At 47.7% G+C, this 17,574-nt stretch overlaps 1 protein-coding gene across 8 annotated transcripts in view; it reads left to right on the forward strand.

The window, feature by feature from the left end:
• Nucleotides 1-17,574, forward strand: part of STAB1 (stabilin 1) — a 231,239-nt gene that overhangs the window by 76,975 nt on the left and 136,690 nt on the right. For all 8 annotated transcript variants that reach the window (XM_025209654.1, XM_025209653.1, XM_025209656.1 and 5 more), the window contains 6 exons: nucleotides 2,830-3,013; nucleotides 3,564-3,657; nucleotides 8,161-8,319; nucleotides 9,958-10,053; nucleotides 12,885-12,980; nucleotides 14,589-14,636. In XM_025209654.1, coding sequence (XP_025065439.1) covers nucleotides 2,830-3,013; nucleotides 3,564-3,657; nucleotides 8,161-8,319; nucleotides 9,958-10,053; nucleotides 12,885-12,980; nucleotides 14,589-14,636 — 677 coding nt within the window. The remainder of the gene's footprint in view (nucleotides 1-2,829; nucleotides 3,014-3,563; nucleotides 3,658-8,160; nucleotides 8,320-9,957; nucleotides 10,054-12,884; nucleotides 12,981-14,588; nucleotides 14,637-17,574) is intronic.

The raw sequence follows: 17,574 nt of genomic DNA on the forward strand, positions 1-17,574 counted from the left end.
CCATGGCACATACAAGAAATAGACCAAATACAATGTGTGGGGTGGGGACATACTGATGCAGAATACTATTTTATACCCATAAAAGCATCTACAAACTATATTTTTATTACAAGTACACCTTATATTCTATAATAATAATAATATAATAAAATAAGAAGAGGGAGGAAGGAAGGAAGAAAAGGTAGGACAAAGAAAGAATCCCCAAAAGGGGGCAAATACTGCAAGAGGGGCTTTTTGCAATATGGAGGGGCTTCACATTGGAGGGGGGCAGGCAAAAAAAAGGTTTCTTGCTACACAGCCATGAGCTGGCCTAGTCCAGCCTGGTGGTGCACAGTTTGTCTGCAGTGCCACGAGCCCCAGGTGGCAGCACGGACCCAGCCCAATCTGATCTGAAGGCATGTGCCAGCATGCTGGCCTGGGCTGACTCTGTGCCGCCATGTGCAGCCTAAGGGACTCAGCTGGAGCCATGTGCTGCTGGGGGGCTCTGCCTGCCACAGCCATGAGTGACTAAAGGGTCCACCACCTGCTGCTGCTGCTGCCAAGTGACCCAAGGGTCCACCACCTGCTGCTGCTGCTGCCAGGGATGGAAGCAGGGGGGCCTGTGTGGGGTGGGGGGCTGCTGCCAGTGGTGGCAGGGGCTGTGTGGGGGTGGTGTGTGATGGGGGCAGGTAATGGGGGGCACACCCCCCACAAGCCCCCACAAACTCCACATACTGCCATACCCACATCGAAGTAGGTGCACGTGATGGTGATCAGAGAGTAGGGCACCTGTCGAGAGGTGGGGCTACCCTTTACAGCTCATCCAGAGTTATTAAGTGGCCCTCCAGCCAAAATAATTGGCCATCCCTGGTCTAGCTCCATCCTCTTTCAAACCCCGCTTCAGGTAATTAAAGGTTACTATTAAATCCCCCCTCAGTCTTCTCTTCTGCAAACTAAATAACCCCAGTTCCCTCAGCCTCTCCTCATAAGTCATGTGCCTCAGCCCCCTCACCATTTTCATTGCCCTCCACTGGTCTCTCTCCAACTTGGCCACTTCCTTTCTGTAGTGGGTGGCTGGGGATCCAAAACTGGACACAGTACTCCGGATGTGGCCTCACCAGTGCTGAATAGAGGGGAATAATTACTTCCCTTGATCTGCTGGTAGCCCTCCTACTAATGCAGCCCAGTATGCCATTAGCCTTCTTGGCAACAAAGGCACACTATTGCCTCATATCCAGCTTATTGTCCATTATAACCCCTAGGTCCTTTTCTGCAGAGCTGCTGCTTAGCCAGTCAGTCCTCAGCCTCTACCAGTATGCAGTGCTTGAGATAACTGTTCTGTCCTAAATGCAGGACTTTGCACTTGTCCCTGTTGAACCTCATGAGACTTCTTTTAGCCCAATCCTCCAATTTGTCTAGGTCATTCTGAATCCTAACACTACTCTCCAGTGTATCTACTACTCGCCACAACTTGGTGTCATCTGCAAACTTACTGAGGGTGCACTTCATCCCATATTCCAGATTATTGATGCAGATATTGAACAAAACCAGCTTCTGGACCGGTGCCTGGGGCACTCGACTTAATACTGGCTGACAACTAAACATCAAGCCATTGATCACTACCCGTTGAGCCCAACAATCCAGCCAGCTTTCTATCCACCTTACAGTCCATTCATCCAACCCAGTTGGATGATGAGTTCCCTTTGGTTACAGCCCAGGCTAGCCTGCATTCTCCTCACAGTAGGAGTCAAGACCAAACTTTTAGTGTGCTGGGCTCTACCCCTTCTGAGTAACCTGGCCCTCTCCTTGGCCAGGGCTTCTTAATTAGCCCAGCACTCAGCCTGCCCTCATGCGTGGGGGGGGGCTTAAACCCTGAGCTGCAGACACTGCCCTCTTGAGGCTTTTTAACACATTGTAGATTTCCCTGCTGCTCGCTGTTCTGCAGTTGACTCCTGTAGCTACCAGCTTGTAACTCTTTGCCTACCTCCTGCCTCTTGAGGAGCAGGGGTTAGAGTACTTGCTTCAGGCTTATGTTTTAAGAAATTGGGATTGAGGTGTGGGAAGTGCTGGGGGCATGTCTATACAAGACTCTAATTGTTTAGTAGCCAAATAATACTGTGCAGTACTGCACAGCACAAACAGTGCTAATATGCTACGGTGCAGTATTACTAAGCTACTGCGCAGTAGCACCACTAAAAAAGTGTTCACTGGTGCTACTGCACAGTAACTCCAGTTACTCCACATTTATTTAGTACTCGATTATACAAGTACTAAATAAATGTGCAGTAACCACTGTGCAGTAGCATCTCATGTAGATGTGCCCAGGTTGTGCATCTTGGGGTGCCTGGGATCTGGGAGCAGTGAGGGGAGGCATTTTTAGGGGATCTACTGCCCCTGCCCCAGGAAGAAAGCCCCAATTCATGGGGACCTGATCTGGCCCCCTAACTTGTTCCCTCCCTGCTCCAGACCCCACTCCCAGACCTATTCATGCCCTGTGACCTTGCTAGCTGGCATCTACTCTGCAGAGTGTTTGCACAGGATTGCCTTTGAATCCTGAGGTGGTTTTCATTGTTTATTTCCGTTAATGAAAAGTCTTTATCTTTTGTGCCAGATATTCAGCTTGTATAAATTGGAGTGATAGCACTTAAGACAATAAAGCCACAACAATTTATACCAGCTGAGGTTATGTTCCTTTAAGCCTATTTTCCAGGTAACTTCTGAGGTTAAGAGATAATATGGCATTAATTGCTTTTGAAGAAAATTTGCAAGGGAAATCTGTAAATCTACTAAGAACTGTTTGTGCAGGTGTTAGCCACCTCATAAAGTAACTGATTCTTCTCTATTTGACAGATTGTGGCTGCGTACATGGAATTTGTGATAACAGGCCAGGCAGCGGGGGAGTATGCCAGTCACAGTCGTGTAAAGATGGCTATACAGGGAAGTTCTGTGATAAGACATCTAAGAATTGTGGTTCAAATGGACTGTCTCAGTACTGTCACCAGAATGCAGTCTGTAGTCTTAACGACACAGCAAGGTTATAATTTATGTATGTCTTTGTACATCAGTGCAAGAGGCAAGGATTTCTTAGGGTGATATCTTTTATTAGACCAACTGCATAGTAGGATAAAATTAGACAAGCTTTTGAATGCAAGACAGACCTGAGGAAGACTGTCTTATATTCAAAAGCTTGTCTGACTTTATTGCCCAACTACATAGTTGGTCCAATAAAAGATATCACCCTAAGAAAAACAGCCTCTTACATAATTTCTGGATCAGCAGAGCTACAACCTCACTCTTACTTTGTACATCAACTACCACAAGGGGGGTCCAGTCCTCATGGGGGCACCTGGACCTAACTATAATTCTACAGCTGTCCACATTTATTTTTAAATATCGGATTGCATATGCAGTGTATCCATCTAATCCACTAGGAATTTCAGAATTAAGCAACCTAAATTCTTAATTGTGGTAAAAGAAGTACAATCTTCCTTTTCACACTCTTTGCTGAGTTTTAATGGGGCCCTGTTAATAGTCTCCCTCTGGCTTTCTGCTTTAAATCACACCACTTTGTGCTTATTTTTAAGATGCATCTGCATGGATGGCTATGAAGGAAATGGATTTTCCTGCCAGCCCATTGATCTGTGCAAAAAATCAGGACAAGGAGGCTGTTCAGAAAATGTAAGTGGGACAGAAAAAGGAACCTGCCTACTGATTAAAGTGGGACTCCCAAAACTTGGGAGGCGTATTCCTAGATCTTTGGGCAAGTTATTTGACCTGCTTTTGTCCCAGTACCCCATCTTTATCACAAGGTTAATAACACCTTATCTCACAATTGTTAAGGGAAGAAGAGTGAATTAGAGTTTGTAAAAATACTTTGGTACCTTAGGAAGAAAAGTGTCACAACAGTAAACATCCTTATATTTTATAAACTTTATTGTGGACAATACATCTAGATCCTGTAAAGAGAAAGGGGGAATAATGAAAGACAGATCTCATTAAGAACGGTAAACTTCCTTTAATATTTGATTTCAATCAAGCAGGTGTTTCTGTCTATAAAGCCCTGAAAAGACATTTCTTTCCCTTATGGGAAAAAATCCTATTGGGCGCATCCAGGCAAGTGCATGCATGCCTCTTGCAGCATCTCAAATCCCTTTGAGACACTGCAAGAAGCATGTGCAAGAACAAAAAAACATTAGCAAAATTAGATACCTAGATGTTCAGGGGGCAAAAAATAACCTGGGGGGAAAAAGCGGGTCAGGGCACAGTCCCGTACCATGCACTGAGGAAACCAGAGGCTCAGTTCTCCACACAGACACTCTGGTAGCCAGCCAGAGCCTCTCTATGGCTGGCCCTTGCCCTGTTCTGAAGCACGCTACCTGCCCGTGTGAGGCAAGCAGCGGTGCAGGCTGCAGGGACCTGGACCTGGCTTCATGGCAGGTAAGTAGGGTCTGGGTGGTCTGGAGAAAGGGGGCAGGGGACCATGGGGGGGCCCAGCTCCCCATTCATTTCCCAACTCTCTGTTTGTTCCCCCCACCCTCATTCATTCCATCCACTCCCCATTCCCCCAACTTCCCATTCATTCCCCCCACTCCCCACTTGCTCTCCCACCCAACCACAGCCCCCCGCACTCACCGGCAGTAGCAGCAGTGGTTGGGGCCACTCGGGGCCTCATGGCACAGCACCCCCGTGCAGGGGGCAGCGGGGACAGCAGGGCTTGGCCCCAACCACCCAGCACCCATGCTGCTGCATTGTGTGGGTGCAGCCTGGCTTCGGAGGGCATGGCACACTGTCTCGCAGCTCCAGGCCACTTGGGCTGAGTGGTGCGAAGTCCCAGGTGACAGCCGCAGCACCCCCGAACTGCCAGATAGCATGCAGTGCCCTGCCGAACCAGGTTGCACCCAGTCAATGTGGCAGCTGCAGTGCGAGTGCCAGGCAGTCAGGGCCAAGCCCTGCTGCCCCATACCACATGGGGGGGGCTGTGCCATGAGGCCCCAAGTAGCCCTGACCACTGCTGCTGCTGTTGGTAAGCTGTGGGCAGCGCAGGAGGCTGGAGCCAGGCAGGGGAACGGTGAGGGGGAAGGAGCTGAGTGGGGGAGCAATCAGGAGGTTGGAACCAACCAGGGGGATCCCTGAATTATCTCCATCCTCCTGCTCATTCTCCTGCTCATCTCCATCCTTGGGAGGCCTGGAGACAGAGCAGGAGAATGAGCAGGGGGCTGGAGACGAGCCCCTGGAGACGAGCTGGAGACATTCCCCTGCTCATCTCCAGCCTCCTACTCATTCTCTTGCTCATCTCCAGCCTTCTGCTTAATCTCCTGCTCATCTCCAGCCTCCTGCTCATTCCCTTGCTTGTCTCCAGCCCCTTGTTCATTCTCCTGAGGCTGGAGATGAGCAGGGGAATGAGCAGGAGGCTGAAATGAGCAGGAGGCTGGAGATGAGCAAGGGAACATCTCCAGCTCATCTCTAGGGGATCATCTCCAGCCTCCTGCTTGTTCCTGTGCTGGTCTCCAGCCTCCTGCTCATTCTCCTGCTCATCTCCAGTCTCTCAAGACTGAAGACGAGTAGGGGAATGTGCAGGGGGATGGAGACAAGCAGGAGGACAAGTAGGGGACTGGAGACCGGGGGGCGGGGCTGGAAGGGGATCTGGGCCCTGGGGGGGTGCTGTAGCCCCTGGAGGAGGGGCTGGGACCCTGAAGGCAGGGCAGTTCATGTGCTGTGTGGGGGTGCTTTGCCCTGTGGGGGCCAGGGGACCCATCCCTCCTAAGCAGCCTACCACACACAATCCCCCCACACCCTCAGGCCCCCCACACTTACCAACACACTGACCCACATCCCTCCACACCACCCACCCACATCCCCCCACTCCCCTTCCACCTCCCTCCACACCCCCACCCCACATCCCCCTATCACACACCCACCATGTGATAAGGAAACCAAAAGCAAACATTAAAATATAGCTATTTAGGATTTATTTTATAATGATAGAGACACTGGTAGGCTTCCAAACTGCTTTAACATTGGAAATATAGCAATAAAACATTGCCCATCTGATCAGTCCCTTTCTCTCTCTCTCTCTTTTGTTCTAATTGTGGAAGAATGTGGATTTTGGGGTATTTTAAAAAGTGAATTTGAGTTGCTGCTTCAGCAGTCCATTTGGCACAAGGTTTAGTGTCCCCATATACTAATTGTCCAGGCCCCAGAAGCTCCTGTCTATTTGTCCATCCGATTACCATGGGCAAGGCCCACCTGGCTAACTAGTAGCCCCTTTTTATGGGGGCTAACAGATGAATGGAACAACTAAAATTCTTGGACAACTAATGAAAAAAGCCAGGATAGGAGTGTTATGTGGTTCAAAGGGTCAGAACATGAAAATAAGTTCACCTGAGGGGGACACCAAGCAGAGCCTCCTGGGCCGCATCCACCAGGCCTCAAAAGCATCCAAGGAGCTGGTGGATGTTGTCCACTGGTGCTCTGCCTGGAAATGTGCACAGACGAGCGAGAGGAAAAGCAGCACCGCAGTCTCTGGGCACCTTCCCAGCCAGAGTCTCCTTCCTGGTCATTTGCCAGGCCCATTTGGCTAGGGCCAGGTGGAGGTTGACCAGGAGGTTGACTTGGTGGGGCTGTGGATGGGGTGACCACAAACAAACAGAGGGGGGGTGAAATTCAACCAGAACCTCAGGAGAAGGTTCTGGAGGTGGAGGTGGAGGGGCTGTAGCCTGGCGCACTCGAGGGTCATGTGTGCCAGGGTCTCCCTCTGCCCACAGAAAGGGCAGGAGACCAGGGTGTCCATGAAGCTTGCCACATACATGCCCGTGGCGATGGCTCCATGGAGGAGCCACCAGCTGAGGTCTCCACTGGCTTGTGGGACCCCAGAAGCTCCTGAGGGTAAGTAGCCCTGAGCTGCTGGTCAGGACATGTTTTTATACTACTGGGTCCAGCACAGGTGCTGGCCCTGAGCTCTAGCTTCCCCTGGCTGGAGATCTGGGTGGATCCTGGCAGGGTTATTTTGCCCCAAGTGGCACAATTTGCCCCACACCAAAGTGCATGTCTGTGCACATGCACTGAGGCAAAAAGACCTGGCTCAAATTTGCACCACTTCTATTTGAGCTACTGCAAGCACACATGTTTGCAAGTGTGGATGCGCCCACTGAGTTCAAGAGAGAATCATGTCCCTGGCATACAATTCTTTAGGTTGGCTCAGAACACTTACACAGATGGTATCACTCTCTATTACATTCTATATGCTTGTCCAACAACTTTCTGTAGAAAGCTAGTGGCTTCATTTCTGTTGTTAAATTCTGTACTACTTGTGTATAAAGGAGGTGTATCAAACACAATGTGTTGATGGGCTGGATCTGAATGGTGAAGCTTCTTGCAAGCCAGATGACCCACTTCTATTCCAGCCCACAGGACTTCTCGCCACGGGTGCCATAGCCATTGGGTTAGCACCAGCAGCCAAGGCCTTTATGTCACTGCACTCAATCCATGCCTGCCAGAGCCACTATGTTGGTGCAGGCACCAGCCATATTGCTAATGACACTGCCACTCAATCCCCCTCACCACTGCTGATTTTAGTTGCCAGCAACAATTGAAAATACCAAATTCATTGGTGGCATTTACCCCCTAGGTTCTGGTTGCAACAAAACAGCAGCTCTGGAAGCCACAAAGATAGATATTGAGCAACAGTGCCATTAATTACTTAGTTGTTTGTGTGAGTTGTGGTGGCATTATCTCCTCATTGTTGACAGCAGTGATCAAAAGCACTATGGCCAGATGTACCCACCTCCACAGGTCAGATCCATTGGTCAGGTGCTTGACACCTCTGGTGCAAAGGATGCCTCTGACTCCAGATTTTGGAACAAAGCAGAATCGGGTCTCATAGAATCTATCCTAGTTTTTATGTCGGATCTATGTTGTATAAAGACAATTAATTCAGACCTCTGCCTTCATGAATGCCTTGATCTAAACTTTGTATATGTTTGAATGATCTGTGTTCCCTAGGTCTAGAAGAGGCCAGAAGTAGAAATGCCCTAATACCACAAAAAGGGGGAGGGGGAACTGTTGCAAGTGTACATCATCCATTTTGTCAGGCTACTTCAAAATAAGTTTTCCTTATTCAGTAGTACTATTTACATTTGCTTTATTTTTTTGTTAAATTTCTTTCTTTTGCCTTCCACATAGGCCCTGTGTACCAGTACAGGCCCTGGTACTGCTACCTGCCAATGTAATAAGGGCTGGACTGGGGATGGAAAAGCCTGTGTGGCTATAAACAACTGTGAGCTGGAAACAAGAGGGGGCTGTCATGTCAGCGCAGACTGCATTTATGTTGGGCCTGGACAGGTATATTCAGTATTAACTGGTGCATTCTAAGCTGGTCTGTAGCAGTCTGAAATTTCTTGGAAAAACAATTCATAGAATCATAGAAGTAGGGTTGGAAGGGACCTTGTAGATCTTCAAGTCTGAACCCCTGCCTGGGCAGGAGGAAAACTGGGCTCAATTGACCCCAGTCAGGTAGGCATCAAGCCGCTTCTTAAAGACCCCCAGGGTAGGAGCCAGCACCACTTCCCTTGGAAGTCGGTTCCAGATCCTAGCCGCCCTGACTGTGAAGTAGTTCTTACGGATGTCTAATCTAAACCTACTCTCCAACAACTTGTGGCCCTTATTCCTTGTTATCCCGGGGGGCGCTAGGGGAAACAAGGTCTCCCCCAAACCCTTCTGGTCCCCCCTAGTGAGTTTATAGACTGTCACCAGGTCCCCCCTCAGCCTTCTCTTGTGAAGGCTGAACAGGTTCAGGTCCCGTAGCCTCTCACTGTAGGGTCTGCCCTGCTGTCCCCAGATCATGCAGGTGGCCCTCCTCTGGACCCTCTCAATGTTGTCCACATCCCTCTTGAAGTGGGGTGCCCAGAACTGGACACAGTACTCCAGCTGTGGCCTGACCAGTGTCATGTAAAGGGGGAGGATCACCTCCTTGGCCCTACTTGAGATGCACCTGTGGTTGCACGATAAGGTCCGGTTAGCCCTGCCGACCGTGACCTCGCATTGTCGGCCCATGTTCATCTTGGAGTCAGTGATGACTCCAAGATCCCTTTCTGCCTCCGTGCTCTCAAGAAGGGAGTTTCCCATCTTATAAGTGTGCTGCTGGTTCCTACTGCCCAAGTGCAGCACCCTGCACTTGTCAGTATTGAAACGCATCCTGTTTTTGTTAGCCCACCCCTGCAACATATCAGTTCTTATTGTCCAGGTATATAAGGCCCCCTTGATTTATATTTATGAAATAAAGTGGCTTCTGTTTAATCAGAAAAGCATATCCTTGTATGCTGAGGTTCAGTAGAATTCTCTCTGTATTAAATAGCTATGGTTTAAAATACTCTCCATATATATCTCTTTAGCCAACCTTTCCTACTCATTGCAGTGTCTGACCAAATGCATCATAAACTATGGTTTATTATAATAACTGGGAATGGGCCGCTGTCAGGAGCAGGGCTTCATGAGCTTTTGGTTTGACCTCTTGTGGGAATCTTCTGGCTTCCAGCAGCTTGTATATGAAAGCAGGTCTGGGGAGTGTTGAAATATAAAATCAATACATCAAATAGCCCCAACAGTTAAATTCACTGTTGGTTCCATTTGGACACTTTCTAATATCTACAGCCTTCTTCAAGGAATGTGGGTACAGAATTTGACCTGTTTTCCTCATCTGTTTACAAAGCGCATGTTAAAATCCCTTAATTAAAAATGAAAGTCAGCAAATTAGTATTCCTGTCTCTTCAATAACAAAGTAATGTAAGCACTCACATAGTTATGAGCCACATTTTAGGAGTGCAGACCTTATTAGATGGAAACATTTTGGTAAAGAATCACTGAAAAGAAAATTATCTTAAAATGAGACCTTACCACAGACTTACAGGAATGGAAGGTAACTCTGATAGATCTGTAAAGTTGGAATTCCCATCTTTCTGTGTCTCTCTTTCCTATTTTCAGAGCAATTGTATCTGCAAGAGGGGCTATTTTGGTGATGGGTATAACTGTGACCCTATTGACCCTTGTCTGCTGGATAATGGTGGCTGCAGTAATTTGGTGAGTAGCTAGAGAAATCTCCAAAATCTTTGACTGGAAAGAGCAATGGCTTAGGGTCCTTAGTAGATGTGTTTCAGGTTATCTTTAATGGAGCTGTGTCACTTGACACTGACTGAGGATCATTGTTTCTTTCTTCATTATACAATGTAACTTAATCACACTTGCATGTAGCCAAACCTAAAGTTTTTTATGGCTTTTTGTTTATCCAGTTTATTAATGTTCCCACATGTCACAAGGTGGTATAGGGGTAGATGGTGTGGCAACTTTCCCTTGCTCTTTTATGTAGAGTGAAATCTATAACTTAGGCAATAAACAGCCATTGTATTTGTCTCAGGATAAACAATTCTAGTAAAATTGTTCAAATGCCCATGTCCATTGTCCTGATATAAATCCAAAAAAATGATTCACAGGATAAGAAATACTAACAATTTATTCCAGGTGTGGGTGGTTCAGGGGGTGGTGCAAGCTAAAGGTTCCTCTGACCCGGCTTGACCCAGAAGTGATCCCCACCTGTGTTTTCTCATCTGCCATGACTCCTTGTTAAAATTTATTAACATATAGGTGATTCATTTTCAATATATTACTACCAAAACAGTTTGGTAGCTGGTCGAGGCACCATCCCCTTTAAGAGGAATGGTTGAGATTACAGTCTAAGTTCACTCGGCGTCCAAGACAGTAAGACAGGGTGGCCCCAAGCTTAGGTGATTTCTCAACTGAAGAAAAACACTCCTTTTTTTCATTGTCACTATCAATGAGCAAACAGCTCTGCATCACTGTAGCAGAGCAATGCAGGGCAGGAGCTCCTCCATCCCCTACACTCCTGCCACAAACACTGTGTGGACAACTGATACCAATTCAGCAAGGCAAAGAAATAACAACAGAAAATCTAGGAGCCACATGCTCCTCTCACCCTCTCTTTGGGTCTGCAGCATCTGAGAGTTTTCTTATCCTCTTCACCCCATTATGCTGGTTCCCCAGGCTGCCATTCAGCATACTTGTCTTCTGGCTGCCTGTAATCCAACATACGGCTCATTCATATCATACAGTTTCTCAGGACTCTGGGCCATGCTGCTTGTTCCCTGCTGGCTGCTGGTCTTCATGCTATGGGGAGTGGCAGGGAGCAGGAGAGGGTGAGCAAGGAGTTTCCTCCTCCTTATTTCCCCTCACTGTGCCACACCAAGATATTGCAAAGTGCATCTATACAGTTATCTCAGGACTGCATCATGGAATCAATGGTCGAAAAGTGGCAGTGCATTCAGCCAATTACTAAAGTCTGATTAAAAGGGCAGTGTATGTATATACAATCCCAGGGATGTATGCTGTAGCTGTGTTGGTCTAAGAAATGGAGACAAACAAAACTCTTGTGGTAGAGGCAATACATTTTCACCTGCTGTCTGACATCTGACACCTCCAGGGAAGAAGTCTGCCAAATCTACACATCACATAGCAACTCTCTCACAAAAAGACTGAGCAACCCAAGGGAAAAAAAACTTCCACCCTCTACCTCCTCTGTGAAAAATGAAGTTTCTTTTCTATCTGGGAGAACTTTTACAATCTTTGAATTCTCCTCAGCCTGATGAAAGCTGTTTGGACCTGAAAGCTCACAAAGGAAGAATTTTTTTGCTACTATATAGTTGGTCTAATAAATGATATTGCCTCTACCACAAGAGTGTTGTTTGTACAATCTCAGGGTATTTTGCTTCCATGGCACAACTTGTCTAAGAACAAATGCAATGTCAATTCCTAGCCTTAGATAACTAGAAAAGTAGAGCTTGAAAGGACCTTAACGTAGTGATAGAAGTTATAATTTAGAGAAGGTCCCAGCCAGAGGTGACCCAAGCAGGGTGTGGGGCCGGGGGCAAATCAGCCCATGCAGGGCCCCGGCCCTGCTCTGATGCTGGACCCAAAGAAGCTGCCGCCACCATTGGCAGCGGGGTGGGTACGAGCGGCGGATTGGGGACCCACCACTCTGCTCAGCTTCAGGCTGCCACTGCTCCGCCTGGCTCTATGGGGCCCCCCAAAGTACGGGGCCTGGGGTGGTTGCCCCAATTTGCCCCCCCTTAGGGACAGCCCTGGTCCCAGCAGACCAAGGAAATTGAGATTTGGAAAACGGTCCGTCAGGGAGCAGCTAGTTATGAATTAGTTGGCGAGAGACAGACAAAGGGTCTGCAGAGTTGCATACTTTTTCATGATTAAAGTGTGTTGTTCTTCTCATTCACTGTATGTTTACACTTAGGAGGTCATTTAGACCAGTCCCAAGCTTAAGGGAGAATCATTCCCATTTAGACAAGTGTTTGTATAACCCACCAGGAGATCCAAGATTTGGAACAGAGGGGATGTACTTGGGATCAGGCCCTTGGCCCTTAACGGCTGGCAAGGCATAGCAAGCGCTGCTGGCTGCCTGCCTGGCTTGAGAAGAGGGGTTGGGCAAGCCAGCTCAGACTGGTTCCTAAATTTTCTCAGCAGTTACTTTTGGCTGGTTACCTGTCAGGAAAAATGATCAGACAGCCTGGTTCTGGCAGGATTGGGCCCAAGGCAAGAGTAGAAGAGGAATTCAAGGGATGCAATTGTACCACTGCACCCTGCTCGATTTCTGCCTACTCTAATCTATTCTTAAACACATTGGGAACAACTACAGTATACAACTACCAGGCATGACTTCAGCAACAGACTCATTAATGGAAGGATGGTTATGCGGTTAAAGCCCTGATTTAGGGGTTGGGAAACTTGAGTTTAATTTCTGGGGTTGCCAGAGGCTTGCTGGATAAGTAGCATGCAGTCATGCTGTGTCTGTTGATTAAAGAAAATTCTTCATGTTTTGCTCTTCACAGGCTATATGTAAACCTCTTGGAGGAGGAGAAAGGTCCTGTTCTTGCTCTCAGGGATATATGGGAGATGGGATTATATGTTATGGAGATGTACTAAAGGTAAGTAGAAACTGAACATAATTCAAAGGCAAGAAGGCAATTGTAGCAGTAGCTCATGCTAACTTCTACAGATGTGTATATCTAAGGATTTGAATAGTCTCTCAGTATTGCATCCTGATTGATAAGTTGTAGTCAGGCACATCTTAGTTTAACACAGCATTGCACACATATGAAACCATATATTTGTTTGTGATAAGTTTTTTATGAATAAGATAAAGGGGAAGGGGAAAATGGTTCAACCCCTTCTGTACTGACTTTGTTAAAGTAAATACCCTGATTTACTGCAGAATGTTGTTTATTATAGGACACAAAAAGTGATGCATTGTTTATCTTTCCATTAAACTAGTTCAGTTCCCAATTCCACTGAGGTATGTAACAAGAAGGCATATTGGACAAAAAGATTTAGTGTACGTTATGAGGACCTTATGCAAAGCAAAAAGTCAGATGTCAGTTTTAAAAGAGAAACTGCTTTATTCAAGTGACAAGTTGCACAGAGAACAGACTATCCTTCTCTCTTACAAGGTGGGGCTAAGAATTCATGGCTTCATAGGTGTCCTTGCCCTGCTTTCTGCTCTTGATTGACAGATCTCACCATTCTTATCATAGTCTGCCTGGGTGCTTTCTCCAGGCTCAAGGATAAAGTGGCAGTATCTAAGCCAGTAACATAACCATGAGTGGGCAAACAGGACTGCATAGGGGCAGAGGATCCCAGGTACTGCATAAGGGATGGAGGTGCCAGAATGGACATGGGGTGCCTGGTCCACCTGTCCCCCACTCCACCTTCACTTTCCTGTTTTAGCCCCTGCAGCAAGCAGCAATGGTACAGGAGCTTATGTCAGTCAGTGCAGAGCAGTCTTGGAATTGTAGGTTTGTAGAGTGTCACTGGAGTTAGCTGCTGGGGGGGAGATGTCACTCCATTTTTTTTGCTGCTGAAACCAGGTTTTTTAGCCCATTTGACATGAGCATCTATGGCAAGACAATGAGGTGACATTTACCCACAACAGCAGCAAACTTCGGCTGCTCTTGCTGCACACTACACATTGTCAGAGCCACCAGAGCCAGAAAGCAGAGGAAGAAGGAGGAGGGAGTTCTATCCAGGGTACAGTCCTGGCCAGTTATATCTCTGATCTAAGCCAATCTGTAATGTAAACTTTTGTCACCGATTTTAATCTGCTTAAGGTACATCTATGAAGTTCTGTAGTTTGTATATGTCCCTTGTAATTACAGAAGGGCCCATTCTGGATTTTGGGATCTGATTTGGCCATAAGGAAGCTCCTGTTATGAGCTGTACAGAGTAAACACACAGGTTGTTGAGGAACAAGTCCTCTTAAGTCTGAATTGAAGTAATTGGGCAAATCTTAAATATTAAAAAAGAAAATTAAGTTTGGATCTAGGTGTTGGAATGTACCCTCTAAATTGATGCAGATCCCTTGCAAGTTTGGCATGTGCAGGAGAAAAGCATTTGAATCAGTTGAATTAGCTATGTTTGAAGTGGATTTATATAATATATATGGATCCCACAGGACCACATTTCCTTCTACCTGCATTCTCCAACCCCTACAAGCTTGATGCTTGTTGTTATCTCTGTTTTGTTTTGTCTTTTGAAAGGAGCTGGCCAGGAATTCCCACTTTGCAGGCTTCTATGAATGGATTCAGGTAAAAAAAACATTGCCTAAAGCATTCATGAGTAGGTTTGATAAAGCATAAACAGCAAAACAAACCCCCCAAAAAACAAAAAAAATAAACAAATAAACAGAGGTCTGATGTTAAATGAGTCAAATTCCCTTTATGTATTTTATTTTTTTAAAATAAAAATAAATAAATCAGAATTTTGTTAATATGTAGATCACAAACCAGAAAGAAAGCTGGCATTAAACCTTGTCACTCTGGAAATGCTTGGACTTTAAAATTACTGAAAGTTAAAATGACATTTTAAAGAGTTTCAGTACCATGTTATAGATTGTTCTGTATGGCAATATTGCATTCAACAATGCCTTTGAGCAGCACAAAATACAAGGTCAATAAAGACTATGCATTATCCCCTTATGTTCTCAGCTTGATTTTATTAAATGTATTTGACTGGTGTGTCAAATGGTAAACCGTATGCAGTTAAGGCATACTTCTGGATGTGGAGACAGTAACTGCAGACCCAGGGCCTGGAGTAACATGTTTCAGGGACATTGCTTCTCAGGGGACCGTGTCTACATGTGATTTTAATAAGGCTTAAATTTAATGTGCATTTAATTAACTCACATTAAGCAGGTTTTGGCAGGTGTCTACATGTGGTAGGATTTGGGACTAACTTTAGTGCCAGGTCAGTTCAGATCTGCCATGTGCCCCTATGGCACCACAGGGAGCTCCAGCCTCTGGATACATGGCTGCCAGCACTTGGCAGCCATGCTGAAGTCAGAGCCGGCTGCCAGCACTTGGCAGCCATCTTAAAAGCACACTCTCCACCCTGTGAACTCTGGGTTGATGCTTCCTGTGTCAGAGCAGCAGCATGGCAGAGACACCCAGGGACAGACTACCCCAGGCCTCAAAGCTGCCACAGCTGTCCTGCTTACCTGCTGCCATTCTGTGTGCCTGGCACTCAGCCACCGTGCACCTCCTGACTCCCCCACCCATGCCGGCCGCCTGCTGGACAACTGCTGGATATGGCCTGTGGGGCCCCTGTCCCTCCTGTCCCACCAGCTCTGCTGCTGCTGGGCCCAGTGCACCAGCCAGGACTGCTGGTAGCACATCATGCTGCAGGAATGGGATGACAACACATTCTAAATGACATGGGCCACCTTTGAAAATCTGCTGTGCCATCTCTGCCCCACCTGGAGCACCAGGACATGGAAGTGCACCCAGCCATCCTGGCCTGCACCCTCCTGCCCCGCCACCCACACATCCCCTTCCCCCAGCCCACCCCCTCAGCACCACTCCAGCACATGCACGTTTGTAATGAAAAACCTTTATTCCTCTTACAAACCCCACCCTACGTAAAAGTGTCAGACTCTCTGTCTGAGTCCCAGAGTGGGGAGCTGTGCAGTGGGGGTGCACAGGGCACAGAGCCTGGTGCCAAGCGGCCAGCATCCTGGCTACAGAGAGTTCCCCCGCAAGTCCAGGGGCTGTGGCAGAGGCCCTCTTCCAAGGTTCATGAGGGGGCCTGATTTGAGGCAGTTGGCCAGTTGCTGCTGGAGCAGCTCCATGTGGTGCTGCTCCAGGGCCTCTAGCCAGGCCCAGTGTGCCCACTATGCCTAATCCTGTGCTTCCTCCCAGGCGGTCTCTCAGGAGATGTGTCCCTCCCACCAGGCAAGCTCCCGTGCTCCCATGCCTGCTTCCGTGCCTCCTCTCACACTGCCCAGTTCACCACCACTAGCAGCCACTGAAGAAGGAGGGTCCAGTCCCTGGTGCGATGCTGATGCAGCCAGCAAATCTGGCTGGCTCCAGTGGCAGGTGGCAGCACCCTGACACGGCATACCCGCAGGGCCCTGCAGCCTCTCTGCACCAGCTTTTGGGCCCTTGCGTGGCTGTGCCTGCAATGCTGGCCCTGGAGGGTTGCCAGCAGCTCCCAGGACAGGGGCACAGCCAGGGACAGGGAACCGCATGGCAGAGGTGCTTTACCACACTGCCTGCAAGGAGAGAGAGCCGGGGGTGAGAAGCAGCAAGGAGCAGGCCAGGCCAGCCCTGCTCCCATAGAGTGCAGGGCCAGCAATCCCTGCGGGGGGATCTCAGGGCTGGGCAAGGGATGCAGCAGTCTGCGGCCTTTTGCAACACTCACCTGTGCCCAAGGAGCAGCTCCAACTAGGGGACAGGATGGGCAGAGGCTGCCTGGGTTCTGTCCAGGGAAGCACACGGGGCCTGGTGGGCTGCTGCAGGCAGCTGCCTGTACTGTGGACACAACTCCCTGTGCTGTGTGCCTCAAGGCACAAGATGGCTGGAAGCTTTTATAACCTGCAGCTAGGGGCTGTCAGAGAGCAGCCCAGGCATGGAGGAGGGGAAGCAGCCAGCCAGGAGCCCTGGGACTGGGTTCTGGCTGGCTACCTAGTGGCTGGGCAGACCCAGAACTAAAGTCCTTGAGTTAATGTGCATTGATGAGTCTACATGTGTGTTAATGTGCTTTAACAAATCCCACGTAAATTTGATACTTTGTTTATGTGGGTATCAAATTTAGGCAGGATTAGCCTAAATTCACCATTTTAAGGTGCATTAAGGACATGCATATGTAGACACACACCTCTAATGTAGCTTAAATTGGGCTAATCTGCATTAAAAACCCACGTGTAGACACGCCTAGGCCGGATAAATCTGAAACCACAGCATACTTATTCTTCATCTTCAGTAACTGATGTATCTTCATTAACTAGTAGCATCTGTAAAATCTGATGAATCACATGAATCTGATGTGCATTTGAGAAGCAGATAGGGAAATAATAGGATTAAATTTATAGCTACTATTCTTAAAACTTAAAAGCTCAGGTAACTTTTATCCGGCTAACTATAGGCCCATTAGCCTGACTTCTATCCCAGGGAAGATCTTAGAAAAGTTTATTAAAGAGGCCATTCTTAATGGACTGGCCGATGCCAACATCTTAAGGGATAGCCAGCA

The sequence above is a fragment of the Alligator sinensis genome, unplaced genomic scaffold (assembly GCF_000455745.1).
Source record: "Alligator sinensis unplaced genomic scaffold, ASM45574v1 scaffold487_1, whole genome shotgun sequence".
NCBI classification, from domain to species: Eukaryota; Metazoa; Chordata; order Crocodylia; family Alligatoridae; genus Alligator; species Alligator sinensis.